This window comes from Solanum verrucosum, unplaced genomic scaffold, assembly GCF_900185275.1.
Source record: "Solanum verrucosum unplaced genomic scaffold, falcon-dt-bn FXZP01000049.1, whole genome shotgun sequence".
In the NCBI taxonomy this organism is placed as follows: domain Eukaryota; kingdom Viridiplantae; phylum Streptophyta; class Magnoliopsida; order Solanales; family Solanaceae; genus Solanum; species Solanum verrucosum.
In genome coordinates this window covers 6,895,518-6,907,739 of record NW_026020221.1, presented here as the reverse complement: position 1 = coordinate 6,907,739, position 12,222 = coordinate 6,895,518, and the positions used below count along the sequence as shown (strand labels likewise).

The 12,222-nt window shown below is 29.5% G+C and overlaps 2 protein-coding genes across 2 annotated transcripts in view; one reads left to right on the top strand and one right to left on the bottom strand.

Annotated features, from left to right (window-relative positions):
- LOC125831060 (HMG-Y-related protein B-like) overlaps window positions 1–12,222 on the bottom strand; it is a 195,305-nt gene that overhangs the window by 114,615 nt on the left and 68,468 nt on the right. The window lies entirely within an intron of this gene.
- Window positions 8,389–10,820, top strand: LOC125831043 (cyclin-D4-1-like). The gene is made up of 6 exons (XM_049510234.1): window positions 8,389–8,731; window positions 9,186–9,272; window positions 9,497–9,595; window positions 9,830–10,031; window positions 10,139–10,260; window positions 10,478–10,820. The coding sequence occupies exons 1-6, from the start codon at window positions 8,435–8,437 to the stop codon at window positions 10,703–10,705; spliced, it is 1,035 nt and encodes a 344-aa protein (XP_049366191.1). The 5' UTR covers window positions 8,389–8,434; the 3' UTR covers window positions 10,706–10,820.

The window sequence follows — 12,222 nt, the reverse complement described above, 5'->3', positions numbered from 1 at the left end:
TTTATATGGCATTGATAGAATTTAAAGTGTCAAATAATTGTTAATTATTGTAATAGATAATAGGGAGTATTTAAGTCATTTATAGTATAGTAATTAATATATAATATGTAGTATTTAAGTGTTATATTATGGAATTTGAGAAGTTATTGAAATTTTTATATGATTTTAAAAATATTTTAAATTGTTAGCTATTGTGATTTGCAGTACTTTTTTTTTTACATAATTTTGAAAATAATATTTATTACTCTATTTGTTCTAATTTATGTGGCACACGCAGAATTTCAAATATTAACCATTTTTTATATGTCTCTTTAATATATTAAGTTGTTAATTATTGTATTTTATAGTACATTTTGAACCTAACTTTTTAATAATATATGTTATTTGCCATGTCCCAATTTATGTGGCATTAATTGATAGATTTGTTGGAGTCGAGAGATTTATTTTGTTAATTATTGTAATTTATAGTTTCTTTTTCGTCAATTTCAAACAATATATGTTGTTAATTGATAAAATACTTTTAATGTAATTTTTTTAAAAAAATATGTGTGACTGTCCATGTCCCAATTTATGTGGCACATGTAAAGTTTTGACAATTAACCAAAATTTTAATACATTTTAAAATTAAATTTAAGTCGTTAAATTTTAAGTAATTTAAATTGTTGTATTATTTATTACAATTTATAATGCTTTTAAAGTAGTTTAAATATTGTAGTATTTATTATGATTTATAACACTTTTTTTTTAATTTATGTCATATTATGAAATTTGAGAAGTTATTGAAATTTTTATATGATTTTAAAAATATTTTAAATTGTTAGCTATTGTGATTTGTAGTACTTTTTTTAACATAATTTTGAAAATAATATTTATTACTCTCTTTGTTCTAATGTATGTGGCAGATGCAGAATTTCAAATATTAACCATTTTTTATATGTCTCTTTAATATATTAAGTTGTTAATTATTGTATTTTGTAGTACATTTTGAACCTAATTTTTTAATAATATATGTTATTTGCCATGTCCCAATTTATGTGGCATTAATTGATAGATTTGTTGGAGTCGAGAGATTTATTTTGTTAATTATTGTAATTTATAGTTTCTTTTTCGTCAATTTCAAACAATGTATGTTGTTAATTGATAGATTTTTTGGAGTGGACTATTTTTTTATTAATTATTGTAATTTATTATTTCTTTTTCGTCAATTTCAAACAATATATGTTTATTATATAATCCATTTTATGTGGTACCAATAGAATTTAGAGAGTCAATTAATTTTTTTATATAAGTTTTAAATAATTAAGCTGTTAATTATTGTAATGTATAGTATTACTTATTATTTTGAAATATATTTAAATATTATATGTTAGGTTTTTTTATCCTAATTTATATGGCATTGATAGAATTTAAGGTGTCAAATACTTGTTAATTATTGTAATAGATAATATGGAGTATTTAAGTCATTTATAGTATAGTAATTAATATATAATATGTAGTATTTAAGTGGAAGGTGATGGGGCCCATTTATATAATTTGATAAATATATTGGATATTAGTAGTGATTTATAGTATAGTAATTAATAATATATAATATGTAGTATTTAAGTGGAAGGTGGTGGGGCCCACTTATATATTTTATATAGTAAGTATTGGACATTTGTAGTGATTTTATTGAAACAATGGTAGTAATTCCTAGACTCTTCTAATATATAGTAAAATATACCATATTAAAATAAATAATTTAATGCTCGTCGTGGGTCCATGATGATTTGATATGATTTTCAAACAATGCTAATTCAAAAACTCCATGAACAAGATATATACAGTGAAGAAAGGAAAACAAAAAAAAACGATATTTTCTACAATATAAAGTGAATTTCAAAAAGTTGTATCACTGATACAAATCAAATTTTAAAATGAAATTTTCTCCTTTATATAAATAAATAAAATATAAAAATTTGAGCTATACATAAGCTGTCCAGTTCTATTTACTGAGTAACATTTTTTATGGGCTAATTTAAACAGTCCAAATTGATCCATGTATATCTAGCCATCATTTGGGCAGGCTGGATAGCTTACTAGTTTGGGATTTTTATACTGCCCAACAATCCAACAAAGGCCATGACAAAAAATAATAATTCCAATCTTTTTTTGTAAATAAATTTTAGAACATATACATTTTGTATAATAAGTTATAACTGATAATACACTGAGGGGTTGTTTGGTACCTGGATATGATTCAAGATAATTCCAATCTTTTTTTGTAAATAAATTTTAGAACATATACATTTTGTATAATAAGTTATAACTGATAATACACTGAGGGGTTGTTTGGTACCTGGATATGATTCAAGTTTAGGGAACTTACATAAATTTCATAATTAGTTTAGGAGCTAATTACTTGGATACACTTTAGTTTGTAATATTACGAATCTTATCAGATTTTGGTGCATCCAAATACATACAAATACATGTAACTCGGGATACATTGAGGAAAAATTAGGTGTAATTTGTTCTAGATACACTATATCCAAGTAGATTCACATGTATCTAGATATATAAGAAATCTCACTCACTTCCCTTGTCTCCCTTCCATCTCGCTCGCCACTTTCCATGTATCCGGATATCCCAGATAAATGCTAACCACACTAGATGTGATTCACATGTATCTGGGATACATAACTATCTCGCTCCTCTCCCTCCCCATCTCGCTCGCCTTTCTCCCTATTTTAGTATATCTGGTAGCAAAAATACATGTATTTAAGTGTATCTTCATCAATATATGATAGGAAACTCTTAATTAGTGGTAAGATATGTAATATTTTAATTTGAAAGTATAAGCTATAATAGTATATATGGTAATAGAGTATATGTCGAATTGTGTAGTTTCTCCTTCAAGTGATTCATTATTATATTATTTTTTGTATAACTTATACAATGTTTGTTAGGTAGATAGAAAATACACTATTCATGTATAAAATTAATATGACGTTCAGTTGACAATTTAGAAACCCGCATAACTAATACTTGTATATGTTATGATCGAGAGAATCTATGTATTATTTTATTCTATTTACATGAATAACTAATCCCACGTAACTAAAACCTGCATAAAATAATACATAAATTTACTCACAAGTAATTCCTACATTAGTAATATAAGCATAATTCTAACCAGCTACCAAACGACCCCAGAGTTTATATTGATAATAGCTATGAACGGTGCAAATAAGTTAGGTAGCGTGAGCTGAGAATTGAGTCGAATTAAACAAGGTAATGTTCATTCGAACACACTCGATAAAATGTTACATTGTATATATAAATGTAATTTTTTTATATTTTTTTTATGTATATATATATAGATAGGTAAATTCTGAATCTCCTAAACACAAAATAAGAAGTCAGCTCAATGATTTAGGGAGTTCAAAATTAACCTTAAAATTCTTATTTCTAAGCAATTTAAATGAAAATTCTAAATCTAACACCATTGGCAGGCAATTTCAAAGAAGGCATAAGTGGAAAAATTTCATTCAACTTAACATGGCAGATGGCTATATTCCTTGAATAAATGTATAAGCAAAGATCATAAATATGTCCAGTTCTGATTTACTATGGTCCAAATAATAAATATTTTTCTTCTTCAAACCAATCATGCTTGTGACCATTTATATATGTCCTTTCCTTTTCTTTCCTCTATGAATCAGTTAAACTTTTGACCATAAAAATCAGATCATATGGTCCTTATTCTTTAAATATGTTGTTTTTCTTACTGTCCTTTTACTGCCTTTAGGCCCCGTAGGGTTTTAAATACGAGGTGAATTGAGAAATAGAGGGAAACAAAATTTGAACAAATTAAGTTTCTTTTAGGGTGTGTTTGGTATGAAGAAACAAAATTTGAACAACATATGATCCATTGTTGTTTTGCAAATTCTATTACAAGTATCGCATAATAGTGTTTTATTCTATTCTGAGAGAAATTAATCCAAACTTTGAACAATTATGAAGAAACTAAATTTCTTCAAAAAAAAACAATTTTATGTTACATTCGAAACTTGATTAATCTAGTATTTCTTCTATTTTCAGTGTACAATTTTTAACACATCAATAACATATCCTTTTATGATGTTTGATAACGGTACATGTGATATCATGATCTTAATTTCTAACAGTAAAAGAGAAAAATGAATAAATTCGCTAATGAAAGGAACTTTATTTAAAACAAAATATAAAGAGGTCCATAATAAAGGGGAACTAATCATGCCAATTTAATTCCAAAATAATTTTTTGCAAAAATTTAAACAAGCAAAAAAGAAGGAAGATTCCAAAAAGCATCTTTCGATCCACCTTACAAACATCGAGCGAATATAAAACACATAAACTTTTCGTGAGCTTATATTAATTCTTGGATATCTTTAATGAAATTTTTAATTTCACCATTGCATATTGACCCAACCACTAAAAAATAAATAACTCTTTTTTTTTCTTTTCATATGAAAAATAAAAAACTCTTTTGGCTCCCTTTTTTATGTCTATTTGAGGACCTATGGGCTATGTTAATATTTTAGAATTTTGTCTTTTATAGCAAATAGACCTACAATACGAATTAGAGTTAAAATCTATTCATAAATAATTAATCCGTAACGATTGGTTTTTATTTTTTATTTTCATGAATGTGTCTCCCCCTCGAAAGAAAAATAATTGTACTAATAATGTGTTGGCTATTCGTTTGACAGAACCATATGGACTTAGGTACAAAAATAACATTTGTACGTGACCGTGCACATAAAACAATAATACAATGTTGGTTCTTTTCTTTTCCCTAATAATTCTTCCCAAATTAATTTAGGATTTCAAGAATTACGATCAGAGTATATTGTCCAATTTGCCACATGACCAAACAAGTGGTTTAAAACTCTTATAGGAGCATGCGACTCTTAATAAAAAATCGAAAAAAGTGTTGAAAATGCTTCTAAACTTGACGATAATTTAGGGATATATTTCATTCATGTTGTAAGATAGGGGTGTATTAAAGTTCAGTTAGTAAGGTAATTTAATATTTTTAAGGTTGTTAATAATTTGAGATAAAACTAATAATTCATATATATATTAAAAAAAAAAAAAAAACTCAGCTTAAAAGAAAAAAAAAATAATAATCAGCGCTTATCGTGGAGTAGCAAAAGCTACGCCTAATGTTCTGGATGCATTAGATGTCGAGGCACAACATCTTGCTTAGTGGTGGTGGGTGGGGTGAAAACTTATCAGCGCATAGAGTGTTTATATCAAATTAATAATAGTATAAATTTTAGGAATCACATAATTTTAATATGAAATTACAATTTATTCCTATTTAATTTGTAATTACATTAATTCCTGAAAAAGTAAAACGAACCGGATACATAATATGTAGCTCGAATACATTAAAAACTAGGTCGGATACATTATAAAATGAATGGGATACATAATATGTAGCTCGGATACATTATCAAATAAATCTGATACATAATATGTAGCTCGAATACATTAAAAACTAGCTCGGATACATTAAAAATTAGCTCGAATACATTATAAAATAATTTAAAATTAGGAGAGAAATAAAAGATTTTAGAGGTTTTTAGAAATAGAAGGAAATATTGGAAATTAGGGAAACATAAGACGTGTATTTCAGTAATTTTTCCTATATATATGATGTGTATATTTGCATACATTTTTTTTTTATATAATTATGATAATCAGGATATATTTTTACTTAATTCGATCACTTAATTATATAATTGAATTGATTTTATATAGATTTGAGTAGGTAGCTAACTATTAAATATATATTCTAGGACCTAGGTGGAAAAGTAAGCGATGAAGCCAAAAAATTTATTAAGAAGATTCAATATATATATATATCCCATAAAGAAAATTAAAAATATAAAAAAGATAAATACACAAAAAAATTTTATCAAGAAGATCCATAATGATTTAATTTTCATCAAGATTAAGATGACCCTAACCACTTTGATAAGTTGTTAGACCAATATCATGATAACATCTTGTATATATCACTTTATCCCTTTTTTTTTAGGATCAAGCCTATCCATATATAACTTGATACAATCATAATTACCTCTTAATAATTTTCATTAGTTTTATTTAGTGATAATACCTTTTACATTTGGTAATCAAAGATTAAAAGAATTTTAGGTGCAAGGTTTCAATAAATAGGAAAACTAGAAAAAAAAATTGGGTACTTCTATTTTATCAATGTAGTTAGCCTCAATCAGTGGCGGCTCAAGCTAATTAGTGGCCTAAAGCCAAAAATAAATTGGAGGCCTAAATTTTAATTGTTTTTTTTTTATATTTGAGATTCAAGTTATTTCTTTCTTTTTAATAAAAAAAGTTTTATTTTTTTATGATCTTAAACTAAATATGTATATATATACCAAAACATTTTTTAATCTAGTGGTCTTAAATATATCATGTGGAAGTTAAATTCAAAAATTGATCCATAAAAAAGAAACATTATTTAATGTTTCGAAACAAACTAAAGAAATGACAAATAAATTAGAAAATATAGTATGTTTTTTTGTTTGTTAAAAAAGGCTTATAATAATTTGGGAAAAATGTCTGAAAAATACTCCAACTTTGGCCGAAATTGTTGTTACGATACCAAACTTTATGAAGGACCTTTTACCCCCTGCACTATTTAATAGTGTATTTTAAAGGTATATATGTGCCCACGTGGACACATTACTATTTAAAATGATGAAATATTTATGATGTCTACGTCGACACATATATATACCTTTAAAATACACTATTAAATAGTACAGGGGGTAAAAGGTCCTTTCCAAAGTTTGATATTGTAACAACAATTTCGACTAAAGTTGAAATATTTTTCAAACCCTTTTCCCTAATAATTTTATTATTACTGAAAAAATAGGCTCTCTGATTTTGGGGCCTAAGGCATATGCCTCATTTTTAAAGACATTGAGCCACCCCTGGCCTCAATAAAAAAAGAAGAAGCTTAATTGGACCGGTTCTTATACTAAACCATGCTAATTTACTAAGTTATTATATGATAAATTAATGTTAAAAGATAGATAATATGTTTTTTTCAACAGCATTAACATATTCAATTAATTTCCTCAAGTGAAGTTTGGAGATAGTAAAATGTATGCATATTGAGATTGTTTTTAAAGACCATCGGAATAAATCCAAGTACAAAGAAGAAGAAAACAATGCAGAAAACATAACAACTAACAAGAAAAATAGTGGAAAACCTACAAGAAAAGAACAAAATAACAAAATAGTGCAATAATTGGAACACAATAAACAACAAACGATAAAAGATATAAAAACAAGAACTACAATAATACAACTAGTACAAAGACAAACACCAACATGCCTAAATCCTTGAAAGCAACAGAGCTTCACTACCTATTAACCTTCTACCCTAATACGCGTCATCCATACCCTTTTATCTAAGGTCATGTCCTCGAAAATATAAAGTTGCGCCATGTCTATCTAATCACTTTTCTCCAATATTTTTTCAGCCTACCTCTACCTCTGCTCGTACCTACTATAACCACCTCCCACACATCCTCATCTATGACATTTGGGCATCTCCTATTCACATGTCTAAATCATTTCATTCTCGCTTCCTTTATCTTGTCAACCACGGTGGCCACTCCCACATTCTTTATGATATCCTCATATCTAATCTTATCGTTCCTTGTATGCCCACCCATCCACCTTAATATCCTCATTTTCGCGACATGCTCTAAACATGAAAGTTCTTGACTAGCCAACACTCGTCCCTATACATTTATGCTTTAATAACTAAAAATTGTTTAATATTAAAGGACTCTGATTTATCTTTAACAATTATAATCTATAGTAACATAAATACGACTTACGAATGAACAATATAATAGAGTCAAATAAAATGAAACGGACTAAATACTTTTGTAAAAATTGTCGTATTGGGTAAAAGAATAGCTTATGCACGCGGTAGAACGAGGAGAAACACGTGACATGTAAAACAAGTAAGAGATATTTCTGAAGGCGTTTCGATGAAAACATAGTTCGGATATTTTTTAAATTTCAAAAAAATTTCACCGCCAAACATTGATTTTCAATAAATTTCAATTCTTTTAATTACCGACTAACCTTCTACCCTTATACACGTCATCCACACCATGTGTGCGTGTGTGTTTTTTTGGGCTTTTTTGGCTCTCCTTTTTTCCTCCTTGTGTAGTTAGGATTCCACTTAGAATCCACTGTCTTTCTCACCCCAAAATCTCTCCTTTACCCTAAACACAAATCTTCATTTCATTTCTCTACATAAACCTCCTCTTCTTTGAGTAGTCTCCAGCCCCCACATCACTTTTCTCCCTTTTTGTTGTTCTTGAAAAGATACATTGAGGGGTTTTTTGGTTTTGGTTTAATGGATGAGAATAGAGACCTTTTATGTACAGAAACAGAAAGTTTTGATTTTGATGATCTTGATTCTTTGACTATAGGTCAAAAGAAGAATGAAATTAATAATAAAGATTTGATCTTTGGCAAAAATGGTAGTAGATCAGAGGTTTTGATTGATTTGCCAAAGATAAGTGAAGAAAGCTTTAGCTTTATGGTGAAAAGGGAAATTGATTTTTTGCCTAAAGATGATTATTTGAAGAGATTGAGGAGTGGGGACTTGGATTTGAGTGTGAGAAGAGAGGCAATTGATTGGATTTGGAAGGTGTTTTTTTTATTGGTTTTAATTAACTCTTTTAATCAATTCAATACTATTAATCATCTATTTGTGGTTTTGACATTGATTTATTGCTTGTATTTATTTATGATGATGATTGATTGTTAAGGTTGTAAGAAGAATCTTGGTTAAACCCCACCTCAATTTAACAACTCCTGTTTGCATTAATTTGTTTTCATTCTTATTCTTATGCTAGTTTGGCAAATGCTGGAATTTTCATTGAATTCTAAAACCAATTCTTGAAATGGAGATTTCTGTTTGGTGTAACTTTCTTGGTGTTAGTAGTTTGGATAACATCAGTGGCGATCAATTGATTGATTGATTGAAATGTGATTTCTTTCTGTATGTTCACTATTTATATGATGTCTTAATCTGTTTTAAATAGGAAGAATTCTGCTATAGTGATTTTCTGATTTGAGTTTCGTGTGTTTTTGCCTTGCAGGCTTGTATGCACTTTGGATATGGGAAGCTGAATTTTTGTTTGTCGATTAATTACTTGGATCGGTTTCTGTCTCTATATGAATTGCCTGTAAGTTCATGATCTATGTTGTTCGGACTTAGAATACTGCCCGGTGTGTGTTGGATCCTCCAAAAGCTATCTGTTTAAGAGGATTCGATACTAGTGCTGCCTGCAGTATTTTTAAGGGGTCCGAACAACTTAGTTCACTATAGCATTTTGTTTCAGAGTGTTTGAGTTTGAATGCTAACTGATTGTCTGCATTCTGCTGATTTGCATTTCTTGGATATGTATAGAGAGGTAAAACTTGGGCAGTTCAATTGTTAGCTGTGGCCTGCCTATCAATTGCAGCCAAAATGGAAGAGATTCATGTTCCTTTGATTGTTGATTTGCAGGTGACAAATAGTTTCGTTTGTTCCTTACCTATGTTGCTCGGACCCTTCAAAAAATGCCATCAGGTGCGTGTTGGATCCTCCAAAAGTAGTACATTGTTTGAGGATCCAACACGGGTGTGGCAACATATTTGGAGAGTCTGAGCAACATAAAGTTCTTTACACGTTTGTCATGTTAACAATTTATATATATTCTTGAACTAGATTGTGTAGTATAATCTAGAGTTTATGGAACAGGTTGGAAATCCTAAGTTTGTATTTGAAGGCAAAACTATACAAAGAATGGAACTTTTGGTACTAACCACATTGAAGTGGAGAATGCTAGCTTATACACCTTGCACATTCATTGATTATTTTGTAAGAAAGATGAATGGCGATCAAATCCCATCGGAGCGTTTGATTTCTAAAGCAATGCAATTGATGTTAAGCTCCATAAGAGGTCTTCTCACCTCACTCTTAATGAATCCTTTGGATATGATGAATTGATTTCTATTGTACTAAATGGTCCTAAGTCTACTAGTTTTTTGACTGGTGCTTTGAATGCAGGCATTGATTTCTTGGAATTCAGGTCTTCTGAAATTGCAGCAGCAGTGGCAATATATGTTTCAAAGGAAATGCAAGCTAATGACATTGGCAAGGCAATGCCTTGTTTCATACATGTACAAAAGGTAAAATTTGTGGGGGCGGCCCACTTAAATACCGTCAAACCTCTCTATAACAACTGTCACTTGTTCTTATTAGTATAACATAACATGAAAAAGTCTTTCATTATACTAAAATGTTGTTATAAAGGATGATTAGATTCTTCAGGCAATAACTTATAACAACTTGGTTTATGTGGGGTTCTCTTTTGTTAAAAAAAATAAAATTTCTTGGATTTTGCAGGGCAGAGTGATGAAGTGTCTTGAACTGATTCAAGATTTGACATTGGTTAGTGGGACTATGACCACTGCTACAACTATTACTACTACTGCCTCAGTACCTAAAAGTCCCAATGGAGTGTTAGAAGCTGCATGTTTGAGCTACAAAAGTGATGAGAGCATAGTTGGATCACAAACAAGTCCAGAAAATAAAAGGAGGAAACTTGACACATCTTTAGAGGAGGGGACTTGACAAAAGTTATGAATCTTGAAATTCCATCCCCACGCCCACCCCCTTACCCCCCCCCCCCCCCCTCCAAACAATTTTGGCTAAATGGGAGAATTTGTGTGGTTATGCAAAAAAATAAGTCCTTTGAAGACAAAAGACAAGGAAGGATTGTCACAAGATGTTAATAACAATTTTGAAATGTCAAACAACAATAGTAGTAGTAGTAATAGGAGGTTGTGGAGGGGTAAAGATGGAATTTTGAGAAGGGCTATCTATTATATACTTTTTGCTCTTATGCCTTTTTTGGGTTACTATTGTAATTTCAAATAAAGACATATACAATGGGAAAAAAAAGTAAGGAATAAAAGGTAGTTGGAGGCTAAGTGGATTATAGTAATAATTAGTTCTATTTATAGTGGAGATGAAATGCATTTACATGGTGCTCCATATATCCATTTTTTCTTGGAATTAAGTAAAATAGGTGTTAAGGAAAAGATAAATCCTAATACTAATTCAAGAAGGCATTTTAAACTTGAATTGTTTCTATGCTTATAATGGTATCAATGTCTTGTTCAAACCAAAAGTCTTGTCTAAACATAAATATATAATTTCCTTTATTCAAAAAACATTCACATTTTTCTATGTTTTGCAAATTCTTTGATTCTAAAATTATTGCTGCACACTTAAAAATGACATGACATGTGCAAGGTCACAAATTTTCATTGTATTTTGAAATGTTGAACATTTATGTTGTGTTTAAAAGTTTTTCTTAAACATTATTATAGAAATTACATGACTTGTGTATATGTATAAATAGTAATATTGTAATAATTCGATCCGTCGTTACTTAAGGGCATCTCGTGCAGAATTCTAAAATTCTAAAAATACAATGCCAAATTTGAAAAATTGAGCACAAAATGAAATTAATTTACTTGAATGAGCTAGGCTCACGTCAACCCGCTCTAGCACGCTGAGGGGAAACTAGAGCCTAATTATACGACTTCTTTTATTGTTCCTCGCACTTTTGAAGGAAAAAAATAGACGAAGGCTGCTTCAAAAATCCTCCAAAGGCACCCGCGGAAAGGGAGTAATGAAGTGCGCGGGGGGAGGGGGGGGGAGATTACAACACAAAGAAGGCAAAAATTCAAAGAATTCCTATCCTCGTTTATCACGGTTTTCTCTCACAAAATCGAAAACTCATAGGCAAGGTTCATTAGATGATGCTAAGCGACCATGTAGGCTAGATTTTCTTGAAGTGGATAGTTAGACCTGTTTTTACTACATGATATCTTGCGGATTCTCAAAGATTGCATGAATAGGCCTTTGGAAGAGGAGTCTAAACAGTTAAGCTTGTGGCTAAGGTGGTTAGGTTGTGGCTGTTAGCTAATGGTGATTGCTCCATAGTATGATTGGGTGTTGCCTAGGAGAATTGTGGCTAGTTTAATGATCAGGTTATAGTCTAGAGATTATTTTTCAGTAGGTTATGGGTGTATGTTTTCTAAATTATGTGTGTATGCATGTCTACTGCTTTATAGTATCAC